At 39.7% G+C, this 15,980-nt stretch overlaps 1 protein-coding gene across 1 annotated transcript; it reads right to left on the bottom strand.

Moving 5' to 3' along the window:
- Positions 1-1,298: 1,298 nt before the first annotated feature.
- LOC306896269 (uncharacterized protein) lies at positions 1,299-13,107 on the bottom strand (the record flags this gene model as incomplete). The annotated part of the gene is made up of 5 exons (XM_079460071.1): positions 1,299-1,818; positions 3,197-3,305; positions 3,671-3,823; positions 4,213-4,325; positions 13,041-13,107. 5 exons carry the CDS (start codon positions 13,105-13,107, stop codon positions 1,640-1,642), a joined length of 621 nt encoding a protein of 206 aa, XP_079316197.1. The 3' UTR covers positions 1,299-1,639.
- Between the last annotated feature and the right edge of the window lie 2,873 nt (positions 13,108-15,980).

A 15,980-nucleotide genomic window follows, 5' to 3' on the forward strand; every position in this document is an offset into this window, starting at 1 on the left:
CTTAAGTACTGATTCTGGCAAATTATCCATGCTGGTCCTACTCGACCTCAGTGCTGCATTTGACACAGTCGATCACAAAATACTTATAGACAGGCTGGAAAACTGGGGCTTTCTGGGATAGTCCTAAAATGGTTCAGGTCATACCTAGAAGCGAGAGGTTATTATGTGAGTATAGGTGACCATAAGTCTGAGTGGACATCCATGACATGCGGAGTCCCTCAAGGCTCAATTCTTGCGCCTCTCCTATTCAACCTGTGCATGCTCCCATTGAGCCAAATAATGAGAAATAACCAAATTGCTTACCACAGCTATGCAGACGACACACAGATATACTTAGCCGATTACGATTACAGCCCCATTGACTCCCTGCTCAAATGCATTGATGAAATAAATAGTTGGATGTGCCAAAACTTTCTTCAGTTAAACAAAGACAAAACTGAAGTCATTGCGTTTGGAAATAAAGACGAAGTTCTCAAGGTGAACGCGTACCTTCACTCTAAAGGTCAAACAACAAAAAATCTGGAATCTCGGTGTGTCTCTAGAGTCAGACCTTAGCTTCAGTAGTCATGTCAAAGCAATAACTAAATCATACTTATAATTACTATGTTAATTTAGTATGCCTCTGTAATATTTCAAGTGATCTACAAATGCACTTCCTAACTATATTTAGTGCTTTTAAAGTGTCCCACTATGACAATAATAATGTTTTTTAAGTGAAGTTCAATTACAACCTTAACATCATAGACACGTACTTCCAGTACAATGTTATTATAGCGCAAGGTAGAAACAAATAGTTTTAAGTATATTTAATCTGTACTTTTATCCCCATTTTGTTATATTTAAGCATGAATGTTGCTATTACACTACAAGTGTATTGTATTACAATTCAGTTCATGTGCATTAAATCAACAGATTACAAATTGCATTTCAGAAAAGGATCTTTATTATTGACACAAAATCAGATATTGGCAAAAGGAGGAACCTTGAACAGTCGACTTTCTTTGAAATGCCGGGAACAGATCGAACAATGCATGGCGAACAACATGCACATCTAGCTCTGACTTGAATTAGAGGCCTTGTAGCTCTCATTGTTGCACTTCCTCCGTAGAAGGCCCCGGATCTCTGCCACCTCGGTGTTGGGGAATCGCTCCCTCGCTGCATCTGTGAAAACAGGAAAGAGACATAGGCATGAATTAAAACAGGATAGACAATTTATAACATTGAAATACAGTAATTGATGATAATGGATTTGTGAATCAATCATGAAAATGGATTTGAATTCATAACTATGACATTACTGTACCAATAATTGCATTTGTTTTTTCTGGCTCAAGCTGCTCCTTGAGCTCGCCTTTTTTCCCTTTCCCTGTGATGGTTGCCTTGGCCAAAGTTTCCCTGCCAAACACCAATGTGACCCTTCCTCCTCCCACTCAGCCTCTGAGAGAGGCGTTTTGGGACTTGCACTAATGAGTTGCCCAATGACACTTGTGAAAACACACAAGCAGATTAAGATAAAAGGTAAATTACAAACACTTCTCTATAGGGCAGGTTGGCACATGTCTTGGCTTCAAGTGTTTTAACACAAACAGTATCTCCACAATCTTGTAAGATTTTTTTTGTATATGCTTTTTGCACCCAATCATAACAAAGACATAACAAGGATTGGTTTAAGGTCCTTCAGCCATACCATGTGTTGTTCACTGCCAGTGTGACTACCAGCACGAGGTGATTCGCTTTGGCTGGAAATCATGGAAGACAAAGGTGAATCTTCCATTTTGTTTAGGACTGTTTTGAGTGAAGACACAAGTCCCGGCAGCTCTAAAATAAGGATATTGTCATGAGTCAGGTTTCTCTTCCCTTTCTCTCTTTCTCTCATTCACACACACACCACTTTTTAGCTGTATAGTGTTTCACTTTCTCGCTCTCTTTCTTCATGCACCTGTTCATCATTGGAATCAGCGATCGAGCTGATCTACTTGTTGATCACCTGTTTCCACTTTACCCTTAAGTGCCTTCCCTTTATCTTGTGTTTGCTCTGCTAGATTCCTTGTCAGATTATTGCTTCACGTCACATGTAACTACTGCATCCGTCTTGTCTGTGATATGTTATGAAAGATACTCACCTAATCCTGCCTTGTCTTGTTTGGAACTGTCTGATGCCAGGTATCCTCTGTCTCTGGCTGTATCTGCTGTTGAACCCCCGCGGTTCTCCCTGTCTGTGACTTCTGTGCCGCTACTAAACAGCTTTGTACCGTATCCGCCGAGACGGGAGTCGGCTCTCCTTCTGTTTTATTTATCTCCGGTGCTGTGTGCTTCAACGACAGACTGCCTTTGTTTATTCATTCATTAAAGACTGTTATTTGTCATCACTGCATTTGGATTCCTCTTTTATCGCGTGACAGATATAGTATAAAAAGGATCAGTATCACATTGTGACACAAAATAGCACTTATATAAATGTAATTTTACAACAGCTACATCTGGTTTAACTTTGATTTATTTCTGATTGGATGAGGATCCTTACTCATACTTTTCACAGCTAGCATGCATGTCTGACATGAATGTTCCACTCACTTAAAGGCACAGGGCAGTAATTCCAGTAATGAGTGTGAAGATGGAGTAGGGTGACTGTTCAGTTTAGCTTGTGAAATATAGAGAAGCACAGGGTTCACAAGTTAAGTCAAATGTAAAATTGCATGACTTTCCAAGAATTGAACGTCAATGACCAACTATGAATGGTGCGATAAACTAACTGACCAAAGATTTCAAAGCACCCTCCTAGCGTTCAAGCATATTTTACTTTTTAGAGTGGGAGATGAATAAATGGTCATTGAAGTTGGGTTAACCACAACTGCTCAAGTAAGCAGTAAAGCTAATAACCAGATATACACCAATTTTCTGTGGAAATATATTTGTATTAATTTGCCATATTGCTTAATCAGTGAAATTCAAACAAGGAGCATTAACAGTAGTCAAGTATGTCAAAAATATCAAATTTGTAATGAGGGAAGTCAGGTCTGTATTTTAAGACATAACACGTAACATGCATGTTCTTCAAATTAACAGTGGGATGCATGTCTTGAATTCATAAAGTTGACTTCATGACCTCGATGACAATGACTGCAGGTGTATGGGAGGGTTCAGGCTGTGGCAGAGATAACCCTGGCATCACTAGCATACATATACACCCACCCACCTTTCAGAGCCTTCAAACTGTCCTCATCCATTTCAACAAACACTGTCCCTGGCCGCTGAGACTCCGCCTGAGGGATGTCGTCCTCCTCCTCCTCAATGGTGTTAATCACCTATACAGAAAACATCAACCTAATTACCTTGAACAATAATGGCAGCTATACACTCCTAAACATACACATGCCAAAACACAATTTTCATGCTGTGAGTGTGTGTAGAAATTAACAGATTTCATACACTCTTGGATAGTAAATCATTTTCACAAAAATGCAGTTCTGCTACATCACAAGCTTTACCCTGAGCACCAAGGGTATGGGTTTGTAGGTTGGTACTGGGACATAATTCAATTTAAGTGCAAAGTGTGCTAGTGCATGCGTTTCAGCACAATTAGGCTATAATCCATCACTGTAATCTCTGTAAAATTATCTGGGGAACACTGCACACTATTTGATGTAGTCAGTTACATTTTTAAACTTACCATTTTTCGTTTTTTGGGTGGATCAAAAATATCACAACATGTATTGTCGGAATCAGACTCATATCTAGCAGGAGTTGAAAAGAGTTCTCTTGTAGGTTGCCGTTTGAGGTCCCTCTTGAGCTGTTCGCCAATCTTGGCCATCTGTGAACCAGACTGACAACGTACATCTTGTTTAAGAGAATGATTTTGAAAATGTCCACACCACCACTTTAAGTAACTGCAGAGACACATTTTTAATAGCTTCTACATGTGTATTTCTTCATATTTTGACTACAGCACACTTTCCAAGAATCCACCTTCATCCATCACTCGGGCAGTATTTGAGTTAACTTAATTTGTTTCAAAGTCTTTTAAGTAATATTTATCATTTCAAATACATTTTTGCCAGCTAAATTTGCTAAATGCTTGTGCACCCAGCTTGGAAAAGTCTGCAAAAATTCACAATGTAACTCCCATGGCAAACATATTCTAAGATGACACAGCATTATTTGTAAACTGGAATCACAATGTTCCATAACTGTTAAGTCATAAATCAAGCTTACCGTCATTCCTTGCATCACCACCCCCTTCTCCTGGCCAGACTGACTGAAGGAAGACCATATATCCCCACCCTTGAGGAAAGCAACACGCTTCTGGACTACTTCTTTGTAGTTTTCTGTGAAGAAGACACATCAAATTCAAATTCAATGTGACCTTTTAATAATAAAAAATAATTTCATGACAGGAAGGTCACTGTCATTTAATTTATTTGTACTTTATTACTTACATTCATGCATTTGGCAGACGCTTTTATCCAAAGCGACTTTCATTGCATAACATTGCATTATCCTATATGTTACATAATTTTCATCAGTATTGGGCACTAATGTCCATACCACGTTATGAGTCCATCCCCTCTGTACATTGAAAATGTCTCCTTGACACAACTGTATTTGTTCTATATCTTAGCCAGTTGCACCTTCGTATATAAATATGTTGTCCCCAACAACCGAATGACTTTATTAACTTTGACTTAACCAATTATCAGAATTTTCATAAAATGGACATGCTGCATAGCGACGACGAATTCCATAATAGCGTTACTAGCTAAACCTTCACTAGCCAAACACTTTGGGTCTGTAAATGGTAGTGTTGGCGCGTTCTCTACAGGAGGACTTATTAATTATGGCGTTTTACCTGCTCGACTCGCCTCGACACACTGTGCGTCCGTCCGTTTTCCATTGCAGATTTTAGTACCGCCTCAGCAGGGCTGGTCGTTTCATATGCCGGCTCGACAGACACACCAGCGCACAAGTCTAAACATTAGGCCACGTGAGCTTTTTTTACAGTTCTGCAGTGGCTCCACGCAGAGCTTTCGCCGTAGCCTATATAAGTGGCCTGATGTTTAAGAACATCAGGCCACCCTCCGCTTTCATGTCACCTTTTAGTATCGGCTCAGCTCGCTTGGAACCTAGCCGAGGTGGTACTAAAAAAAGTACCTGTTAGCAGGTACCAGGTACTTTTTTCCATAAGAGGCAAGTCGAGCATGTACCATGTAATGGAAAAGCGCCATATGTTTCAAGTACTTCATCATCAGTAACGTTAAATTACATGACAGGTAGTCGGTTAGTTAATGTTACAAACAGTGTTTCAAATGTTTTAGTACCCGCCATGAACAGCAGTTTGGCTGCAATCGGTTTCGGATCTCGCCTGCGTTTAGCTGGACTGGATGTCTTCCTTGCAGTTGACTTTAACACCAGCATTCACATATGCATTCTGTATAATTGATGTACTATCTGCAATAACGGACCCGTCTACGAAATAAAACAATCCATACATTTTGCTAACTTTACCCTGTTACCGCCTGAGTATCAGTGATGAATTTCAAACATTAACCGTTACTGATTGGCTACAGTAGCTAATTGCCGCCCAAACTTCTACATAGTGATTGGATGTCGATGATGCTGCACACACTGATTGGATGTGGGAACCGACTGGTGGGTAGGTCCAATTCCTGGGTCCATACGTAGCCATCTACTGCTTAGTCTTGATTTTTGAATCTTGATCTGTTGCAGTGCTCAACAATAGTTATTCAAATATGCCACCTGTACAATCAAAGTACAAGTCCTACTTATTGGTCACTAATAAGAAAATACCAAGAACAACAGAATACAGAAACAGGAAGGTAATTATAATTTGTATCATTATTTTAAATTGTTAATATGTTTTTCTTGTTCTTTTAATTATAATGATGGTAGTAGTCGGCCTACTACTTCTTCTTTTTATCATTATTAGTATTATTGTAGAAGGCCCTAGTATAGCAGTACTAATATTATTATTAATATTAATAATAAATAATAATGGTAATAATAGGATAAAGCTACACTGTCTTGAAATTGTCTTTTGTTTCAGGGAAAAGGCAGAAGACAACAGTACAAGCAGTACCTTTGCAGCACTGGTGTTGAAGTCCCTGACATAATTTTAGGACGTCATGACAGAGAAGTAAGCTAGCATATATGATTATGTAAAGTATTGTTTATGATTATGACATTGCATGGATTACAACCTGTAATGTTTTCAGGCAAAAAACTAGCTTAATTCCCAAATTTCTTTGAGACACTGTAAAAACTGCTTATGTAATAAAAATATAACCAAGTCATATTAAATTTATATCAAGATCAAAAAAGTAGTTGGTATTGTTTTCAGACCTACCAACTCTTTCTCGTAAAATAATTAATGTATTACACTTGGTTAGATTTTATTTTGTGCACTGACATGGATGGGGACAACTGTATTGCTTACAGCCTCCGGCTCACCATGATGCACCACTGCAGCCAACAGCAGGAAAACGGAAGAGAGCTGACAGTAAGGTCAGGACACTGATAATGCATAATTCATTCCTCATAGCCTAATTGTCTATTCTTTACTTTTTTACTTTGTAACAATGTGACCAACAATTGTTGAATTACTTACATTTGGATGGTTTTCTGTAGACATTAGTAGGCCTGTGTGGCAGTCTATACGCTAATGTAATGAACTACTCTGTAACTACCCATGTGTTTACCGTATGTCTTCGTGGAAACTTACTGTAAACCCAAACGCTTAAAAAAATCAATTGGTTTGAGTAGGACAAATTTAAATTAAACTAATTAGTTCAGTCAAATGAACTTTTATGAATATTTAGCACTTTCTTTTTCTTTCAAGTTCACAGAACTGATATATTTTAAGTAAACTGAACTGTTTCATTGTTTTGAGTATTATGAAATTATTTATTTTAATTTAAACAAACTTAAGTTTAACTGAAACGGCTGTGATGTCTATTTCCCAGCATGCTTTGCTGATGGCACTTGAATGTTTTGTTATGCTAATTTGGAGGAATTTCTGTTAATGTTGGTATTAGGATAGTTACCATCATGTTGACAAGTGGTGCATGCGGCTTGATTTGAGAGCAAATTAAATCTTTATATTGTTGCACTCATGCAGCAGTGCTTTATAACACCATTATGTTATCATGCTAACAATAAGATATGTTAAAACTATAATTGAAAACTAATGAAAGTGTTCACATTGAAATTACATGAAGGTTTTATGTTAATTGTATGAAATAGTGTACTCTGAATTAATTGTTCTTAACTTTGAAATGTTAAAGTACCAACTTAAAATCTGCCAGATCTGCTTACTAAAACTTTTAATTTCAAAATATACAAAAATTGAGGCAATCGATTGCCTTAAATTTTTTGTTCTGCAGTCTTCATGATGGAACAATGTATGATATTCACATAAATCAGACACCAAATTGTTTAGGGTGGCCTACTGTCTATATATGTTTGTGTGAACAATCCAAAATGGGGTAGAGTGTAGTACAACAAACCATAATACACATTTGTTCACTATGCTAGTTTATTGGTATTTTGTATTTAGAGGAACTGACTACTACAACGTACCAAACTAGCTCACACATTTTTCTAATTTCAGAGTGGAGCAGCTGGAGGTTGCTTTACTTCTAGTGTTTTAAGATCGCACTCAATACCAAAATAACACCAGATTCAGTGACTAACTTGCCACACACTTTGTGCCAACTTCAGAATAGTTCAGCTGCTGAGGACGATGTGGTTGATATAGGAGAGCACCAGATCATGCAAAGACCAGAGGCTGGGAGACCCAACCCAAATCCGTCACAGGTAAGATTACAATTACTTACAGGCCAGCATTTGCATTATAGGTTGCTTCACTTCTAGTGTTTATGATCCCACTCAATACCAAAATAACACCAGATTTAGTGACTAACTTGCCACACACTTTGTGCCAACTTCAGAATAGTTCAGCTGCTGAGGACGTTGTGGTTGACATAGGAGAGGCTGGGAGACCCAACCCAAATCCGTCACAGGTAAGATTACAATTATTTACAGTCCAGCGTTCATCTTTGTGAGTTTTGTTTATCTTTTACATGAGTGATTTGCTATGATGACTTGATGCACACAATCTGAACAACACATTTAATTCCTCTGCCATAGAGTACAATAGAATTACAAAGACTTTATTTTCATGCCAGGCACTTCCATTTTGCTCAGCAGGCCACAATAAAGCTGAACTGAGATCTCTGGCTGACATAAAACCATGTCCAAAGAGTGCAGCAATGAAAATGATTGATCATAGTGATGATTAGACGTAGCATTTTACTATATTGTCTGATGTTTGAAAAAATATTTGAGATACTGTGTTGGAACTAGTATCTCCAAAACTAGCTACACACAAGGAATCCCTAAAATATCTGTAAATTTAAGTTCAGTGATGACAACTTATCAAAACCAATCAGAGACTAATACTAAATTAAAAATGGTTAGATTCAGTGCTCGATCCCAAGGGTTCCCAGAATAATGCAAACATTTCAGGTGTAATCATATTTAGCAAATAACTGTCATGATTCCGCCACATCTTGTCATGTTTCTCTTAGTATAGTGGCAGGATCATGACAGAACCTCATGTTTAATGTGGAGAGAGGCAATTATTGTCATGGCCTTCCATACACTCTCTCTGGTCTCGTCTCTGTTCCCATCCTCTTGTTACTTCGTTATTGATTAATGCCCTACACCTGTTCCCCTCTTGATTTGGTCCCTTATTTAATGCCCTTGTGTCTTCTGTCTTGTGCTGGTTCATTGTGGTTTGTGTGGTGAGTTCCTGTGTTGTGTTAGTTTAGTCATGTGTAGTTTGTCAAAGAGTTCATTTAAGTTTTGTTTCAGTGTAGTTGGTCCTAGTCCTGTCATGTTATTGTATCCACGTTTTGTTACCCCCTCGTGGGTGTTTGTTTTATTAATTATGTTACCCGCTGTCTGCACCTGGGTCCTCTGTCCGTGTCTCACCACCCGAGTTCATGACAGAAACATATCACAAATAATTATAACATTTTACTGGTGTTAGATTTTTCTTGGGTAGTAGAGCAAAGTTAAGTGTATTGTGTCATTCATATAGGGCATTTTAAAATGATTAGAAGCTTGAAAGTGATAAACTTGAATACATGAGAATGTTTTGTTCATTGTACTGAATGTTTTTTGTCAATCTCAACGTGTCATTTTGTAGGATGGAAATTGTGGAGATGACCTTTTGTACCCTGGAGCACCAATTACCAAAGGTCAAAGTTTGCTCCTTCTAATGGCCTACGTCCTGAGGCATAACCTGACCGGGATTGCTCTGGACCATCTTTTTACGAATTTTTCATGAACTTTTCCCTGCACTGATACCCGCAACCTTGTATCTCTTCCATAAATCTTATGGCCAATATGGTGAGTATGTGCCCCATTTCTACTGCCACCATTGTTCAAATTATATTGGAACAAAAGAATGTGGTTTGACACAGTGTGTTCTGTGTGAGGCAGAATTCGATGTGAATGCCAGTCTAGAGAAGGGTTCATATTTGTTGGTTATCAGTTTATCTTTGCAAATTAAAGAGATTCTGGAAAATCCCAAATAAAGGAATAGAGGCTGCTTGCCAAAACAGGGCAGACAGCTCTCTGTATTAAGAGATTTGGCCGTGTAATAAGGCAAACTTTATCTGTGGTGCTATTAGTGATGAAAAGTAGGCGGATCTAGACACTTTAGGGCTTTCCTGTATTTTCGAATACTATTCTTCCATGCTGTATGAAATATCTCTAATTTAGTTTTCTTAAAGTTGTGCTTCATTTTTGGTGCCGCTTTCTTTAGAGTGTGTTCATTATACCACAGTGTTTGGCTGCCATTTTTAATCTTTAAGTGCAGAGGAGCAACTGTGACTAGTGTTTTCGTGAAGGTGTAGTTCAACTTTTCAATGGTAAAGTCAAGATCTTCAACATTATTACTCATGCTAGATATTTGAGACAATTCAGGCAGTTTATCAAGAAACGCACCTTTGGTAGTTGAAGTTATTGTTCTACCATATTTGTAACAATGAGTTTGATTTGCAGCCATAGGCCAGTGAAGCAAAGATAATGATCCGAAATGTCTTCGCTTTGCTTGAGTGAACGTTGTCCACATTTATACCGTAAAACAGTATTAAGTCTGAAATATGATTACAACATGTTGTCTAACACCCATAGACTTAAGAGTGTCTTTGAAAGCCATTCCTAAAGCATCTGTATCGTTATCTACATGGATGCTAAAGTCACCAAGGACAAGGATTCTGTCTGCGGCCAGAAATAGTTCTGATAAGAACCCACCAAATTCTTTAATAAAATCTGTGTGGTTTCCTGGAGACCTATATACAATAGCAAGAATCAATGTAAAAGATGTCTATCCTTAGTATTAGGTGTTGATACATGAAATACCATGACTTCAAAATATTTAGAGTTAGACTTCTGGGAAATGCTAAAATAGTTATTGTAAAGTGCACCAACACCTCCCCCCTCTGCTTTTTAGATGAGGCTCATGTTTATAATAATAATCTTGGGGACAGGCTCAGTTAAAGTAATATGATCATCTGGCTTTAGTCATGTTTCTGTCAAAAAGAGCATGTCTATTTTATGATCTGTTATCATATCATTAACAAAAAGTGCTGTAATGTAATCAGAGTCGTAACAGTTTATTATCTGTAATTCTGTCATGTTTAATTTGTTAAACGTTAATTAAATTACCTTTAAGAGGTTTACGCATTATTTTATGTTTGCTAATCCGGGGGACAGACACAGTCCTCACTTTTATGATGTTTGGGAGGGGGGAATTATCGCATTTTGTGTATTCTGCAACGTGAGGCGGCAAGCAGACCATTGGTTATGCCATTCTGTCGGCTTCCTGACCTGGGCCCCAGTGAGTCAAGTTTTAGCATTAAGACTATGTGCCATGTTTCTAGACAGGAGGAAAGCACCAGACCAGGAGGGATGGGGACTGTCATTTTCAACAGGTCAGTGGTCTCATTTATAACCATTGCCCATGTCCCATATCCTCTGGAAAAACAATACCACAATAAGCTATTGTACTATATTTTATTTAATTGTCCTTATGCAATAAAATAATGTACCCGTTTCCACCATGTCTGTGTCTCCCTCCGTGTCAGGCAATATACCGCACACACTGGTTTCTCCAATTATAGAAGCCAGATGGTTTTCTAAGGGGGACAAAACCGGACATCACAGGACCCCCACCAGTCCCAGACACACTATGTCGGTAACTGGCGAGCCTTTTTATTGCCCCCACTTTTAAGTCGAACCACTTCTTTTTTATTTCGGGAACCTTCCGGTTAGCTGAACCAACTGCATTTATAGCTGCAGTCACATGCTGCCATTCCACACTTTTTTTTGTCAGTGACGCTAATACTATGGTACCAAACAGAATCAATTTCCTTTCCTCCACCTTAGTCACAAGAACCTCTATTTCGGTGTCTGTGAAATTAATTTTTTCCCCTTAGTTTCCATTGCTGCGAATTTTTACACATTAATAACCTCTTGCTCCTTTATATTAATATGCATGGCCATTCATGAGGTGATTTGCATGGGATAAATATGGTTGAAATTGTGCGGGTTAAGGGCGGGATGTCGATTTTTTTCATGTGCGCAAATTATCAAGAAGACTGTGATTTATAAATCGAAAATTGCGTGCAAGTGTGAGCTCGAACGGTTTTATAAGTCTCAATTTTAGTTTGCGTACGCCATTTTTGGCTTTCGGGCGCATGTACACATTTACTAAGGATCCTACAAACAGTTTTATAAATGAGACCCCAGGTCTTCCAGCAAATCTGCTATATATCTCATCACCACGATAAACAGGGAGCGGGCCAGAGACGATTACAGTGTCTGACATCGTGCTTGCGAGCACAAACACCTCTTTAATATTATCTTTTGTGATCTCCGATGAAGTCGAACATCATTTGTTCCGAGGTGAATAGCAATCTTATTGAATTTACGATTAGCCTTAGACCAGCACATTTAAATTTGACTTTATGTCCAACATTTGACTAGGGTGGCTGGTGCCTCTGTTAACATTCCGAACATTAGAATCACTGATAACTAGGGGACTTTCAGCAGGTTTCTCAGTCAGAGCATAGCTGAGTTGGGCAAACCTGTTCGAGACTGTAATCGGAATGGTTGAGTTATGGTTTGACCTGCAACTATGCTGTCTACTATACAGTCACGAAGTTTCTTAGCTGCGGGGATCTTCAACCGGAACTCAGCTGTGTGTGCTTGCATCCAAGGTGTTTTCTATGGTTCTTTCACTCTTACTATCCTTAGATAAAGATTGGATTCAAGACTCTAATTCTGAGCCTCTAACTCTATCTTCTCTGGTTTAAAATCTTCAATTATATGTAAATACAACATGAAAGGACAGGGTTATTGAAATATCAGGATAAGTTAGCAACGATAATAAAATACACTAATATTAAAATGAACCCGAAGTGCATTTAACAGCAAGCTTTGTTGAAATATGCTGCATTTTAGGATTGCTTGTGATGATAAATAAACAAATAGCTACATGTTAGCAAATACAGTTTCAACAAGGCACGGCGGCCCCTCAGCAGTGAACACACAAGAAAAAATAATAAATAACACAGACTTACCAATAATTAAACTTTGCTGTGGGTGAACAGGTGTTAAAGTCAATAAGCATTTTTGAACCCTCTGGAACTCAAACCTAAAAAACAAAAACTACCGTTGAGGGTTTAAGCACCGTCCTGCTCCGATTAAAAGTTAGCGCAGCTGCACTGAAGTTCCTCTCGCTGCTCCTGCTGATAACATTACTTTGCAGGGATGCTGGGGATACTACAGGCTAGTCTTGACAATAATAAGAAGATCATAATTCTTCCAGATTGCAGCTTTCCATGCATCATTTGGAACTATAATATGTTTTCCATCTCTAATATATTGTGTCATGATTCTGCCTTCTCTTGTCTTGATTTTCTGGTCTAGGGGCAGAATCATGACAGACCCACGTGTTTTAGCAGCATGGACACGGGAGACTGTGTAAAGGAGGCTCACCTCCTTTTTGGCCTCCTCCATGGAGGCTCCTATATTTGGGACTTCGCCAACCACTTCTTAGAGACACCCAAGCGAGGAGGAGTTGAAGGCGATATTCAACCACTGCCTCGCAGAACCACTCTCCCAGTCAGAGATGAGGAGGCTGAGACCCCTGTGCTTCACGGATCTTGTCAGCTTGGTTTGCGATCGGGATTCACCCAGGGTCTCAGCCCATCTCAAATCAACGGCTCCCTTGGACTTGATTCCTGAGGGTCGGGTTTTGCATATCGAGGTTATGGGCATCGCCACGCCCTCCACTCCACCACCTACAATCTCCCCACCCGCAGTCAGCCTTGGTGGCATGCGGGGGAGGCGAGAATCCTGGGGGTCCTCGTCAGAGGCCTCCAACCCAGAGACAGCCACGCCCTTCACCTTCTTCCTCCAGCCAACCACCGGACGTGTGGCTCGGCTGAAGAATAAGAGGCAACAGAGCCACAGATGCAGTCGACGTTCAGTCCGGGGCAGCAGTAGGTGTCCAGTCCAGTGTCCAGTCCTGCCCAGCAGCAGACGGCGTCCAGTCCTGCCCTCCCGCCGGTGACTCAGCCAGCCTTCCAGCCGGAGACTCAGTGGGTCCCTCCCACGGCCTCTGGGTCTCTGCGCTCTAGAGCGCCGCCCCCTAAGTCCCCCGGGACTCCATGCTCCTGAGCGTTCACCCCAGACTAAGACTGTCCTATCTTGTCCCAACCCCTTTGGACTTCCCCCCATGGACTCATGTGTTCCCCCACCCCTCCAAACTATGTTTATTGTTTTAAGTATGTCACCCCAACCCTTATATTGTGATTTCTTGTTTACCCTTGTTGTTTTTTACCATGTGTTGTTGGATGTTGTCTGTTTCCCAGTCGGTCTTGTCTCGTTAGTCTGCTCCCTTGGTGAACGCCAGGAGGCGTTAATTTAGGGGGGGATTCTGTCATGATTCTGCCTTCTCTTGTCTTGATTTTCTGGTCTGGGGCAGAATCATGACAGACCCAGGTGTTTTATGTGGAGAGAGACGTATTGTCAATCAGGACATAATATGCGTTCTCTCCAGTCTCGTCATTGGCCCCGCCCCTCTCATTGCTAGTATTGCTTTCCACCTGTGTCTCATTCCCCACACCTGTCCATTGTTATCTCCTCCGTTAGTCTCCCTATGTAATGCCCTCATGTCGATTGTCTTGTGCTCGTTCGTTTTGATTGTATGCTGTCTTCCATGCCTTGTTCTTGTTCAGAGTTCCCTTGTTCCTGTTCCGTTCATTTTGTATGTATTGTCAAAGTTCTTAGTTTATTATTCCTAGTTGGTTGTTTTTGCCCTCGTTGTAGGAAGTAATTGTTTTCAGTATTTGTATTTAGTTGGTTAGTGTTTTTACCCCATCGTGGGTGTTTGTGTTTTATTGTTTATGTATATATATTAAAGTTATTGTTTAACCCCTTCATCCTCGCTGCCTGCACTTGGGTTCTTCCACCACGTTCACAACAATATTGCTTTATCGCACTCATCTTAAGAGATCACCGGCTGTTTTGTGACAACGAGGACAAGAGTGTGAGGCGGTAGCACATGTACAGAACCGTTTATTCGAAAACATTTTGCGGGTGTTTTCTTTCCTGGTTTTTGTGGTCGCAACGCAGCAAACATGGAAGCACACGCCACGGCACGCAAACTTGTTTTTTTTTTAGAATTTGTTTTGTTTTTGTTTCGAACCCGACCCAAACCCTAGGCTATTTATTAAATATTAACCCGAACCGAAGCCAGCAAGTTTTTCAGGCCCTGTCGGGCTCGGATTGGGTTGCAGACCTCTACCACTGAGGTCACTGAGAACATTAGGAAAATTAGACCTTTCCTGTAGATCACCATAGTCGCTCGCATCAAATTCAAAGCTCTGCTCTTGAGTTCTGACCTGTAAAATACATATGCAATTATTAATAAATAAAACTCAAAGTGTAGTGATACATGGTTACGGGCTTAAGGTCAGGATTTTCATAGTTTTGCTTTTGCAGACCTTATTTTCAATAATCATTTAAAAATAATCCCTGCCAAGGATTCTGGGATCAGCAAATAAGGGAATAGAGGCTGCTTGCCAAACACAGGGGAGACAGCTCTCTGTATTAAGAGATTTGGCCGTGTAATAAGCCAGACTTTATCTGTGGTGATGTTTTTTTCTGGACCAGGTTGTTATAAGTGCAAGAGCATTGAATCAGAACGCACTGGCCTACATTCATTGTGTGTTGAACTATTTAGTAAAGTGCCCTAGGGCTCAACTTGAGTGTCTGGTCTTAACTTCATTTGATATCTATTAATGATATGGGTCATTATAATTTTAGACTCCTAATACTTTCCAAAAATGAGAAAAGACTGGTACACTTACACATATCCATTTGTATTTTATCTGTATATGCAACCTAAATTGGATTATTAGGCTTTTTGGTATTTCTTTTCTGGCCTCCACAATAAGGATGAACAATTAATTACATTTGCCATAATATTGTGATTTGATGAGACAACATTATTTTGAACCAAAAATGCTTTATTAAAAAGGGCTTGTTCAACATCAAGCAGCACCTTCAGACATATCAGTGTAAGAAATTAAAGTATGGAGTAGTCAGCTCTCAACTCCCTCTCACAATGAGAGGCCATTCACATTTTGTGGTTTATAACACATGGAAAGGGCAGGCAACCATAAAACCATGAGCCAAGTTTGCCATAAAAACGAGGAGTTTCCAGCAAATAATTGATGGATTTTTAGCAGAGAATGACTCCATGCTGAGGTGTGTCTGCTGACAACACTGAAATCATGCCCATTTGCCTCTCTCAACCTGAGTCCCAAGTTTATGTGGAGAGTTTTACGAGGGGATTTAAATTCAAAACCTTGAGACAATATACG

Source organism: Barbatula barbatula (assembly GCF_947034865.1).
Source record: "Barbatula barbatula genome assembly, chromosome: 7".
NCBI lineage: Eukaryota > Metazoa > Chordata > Actinopteri > Cypriniformes > Nemacheilidae > Barbatula > Barbatula barbatula.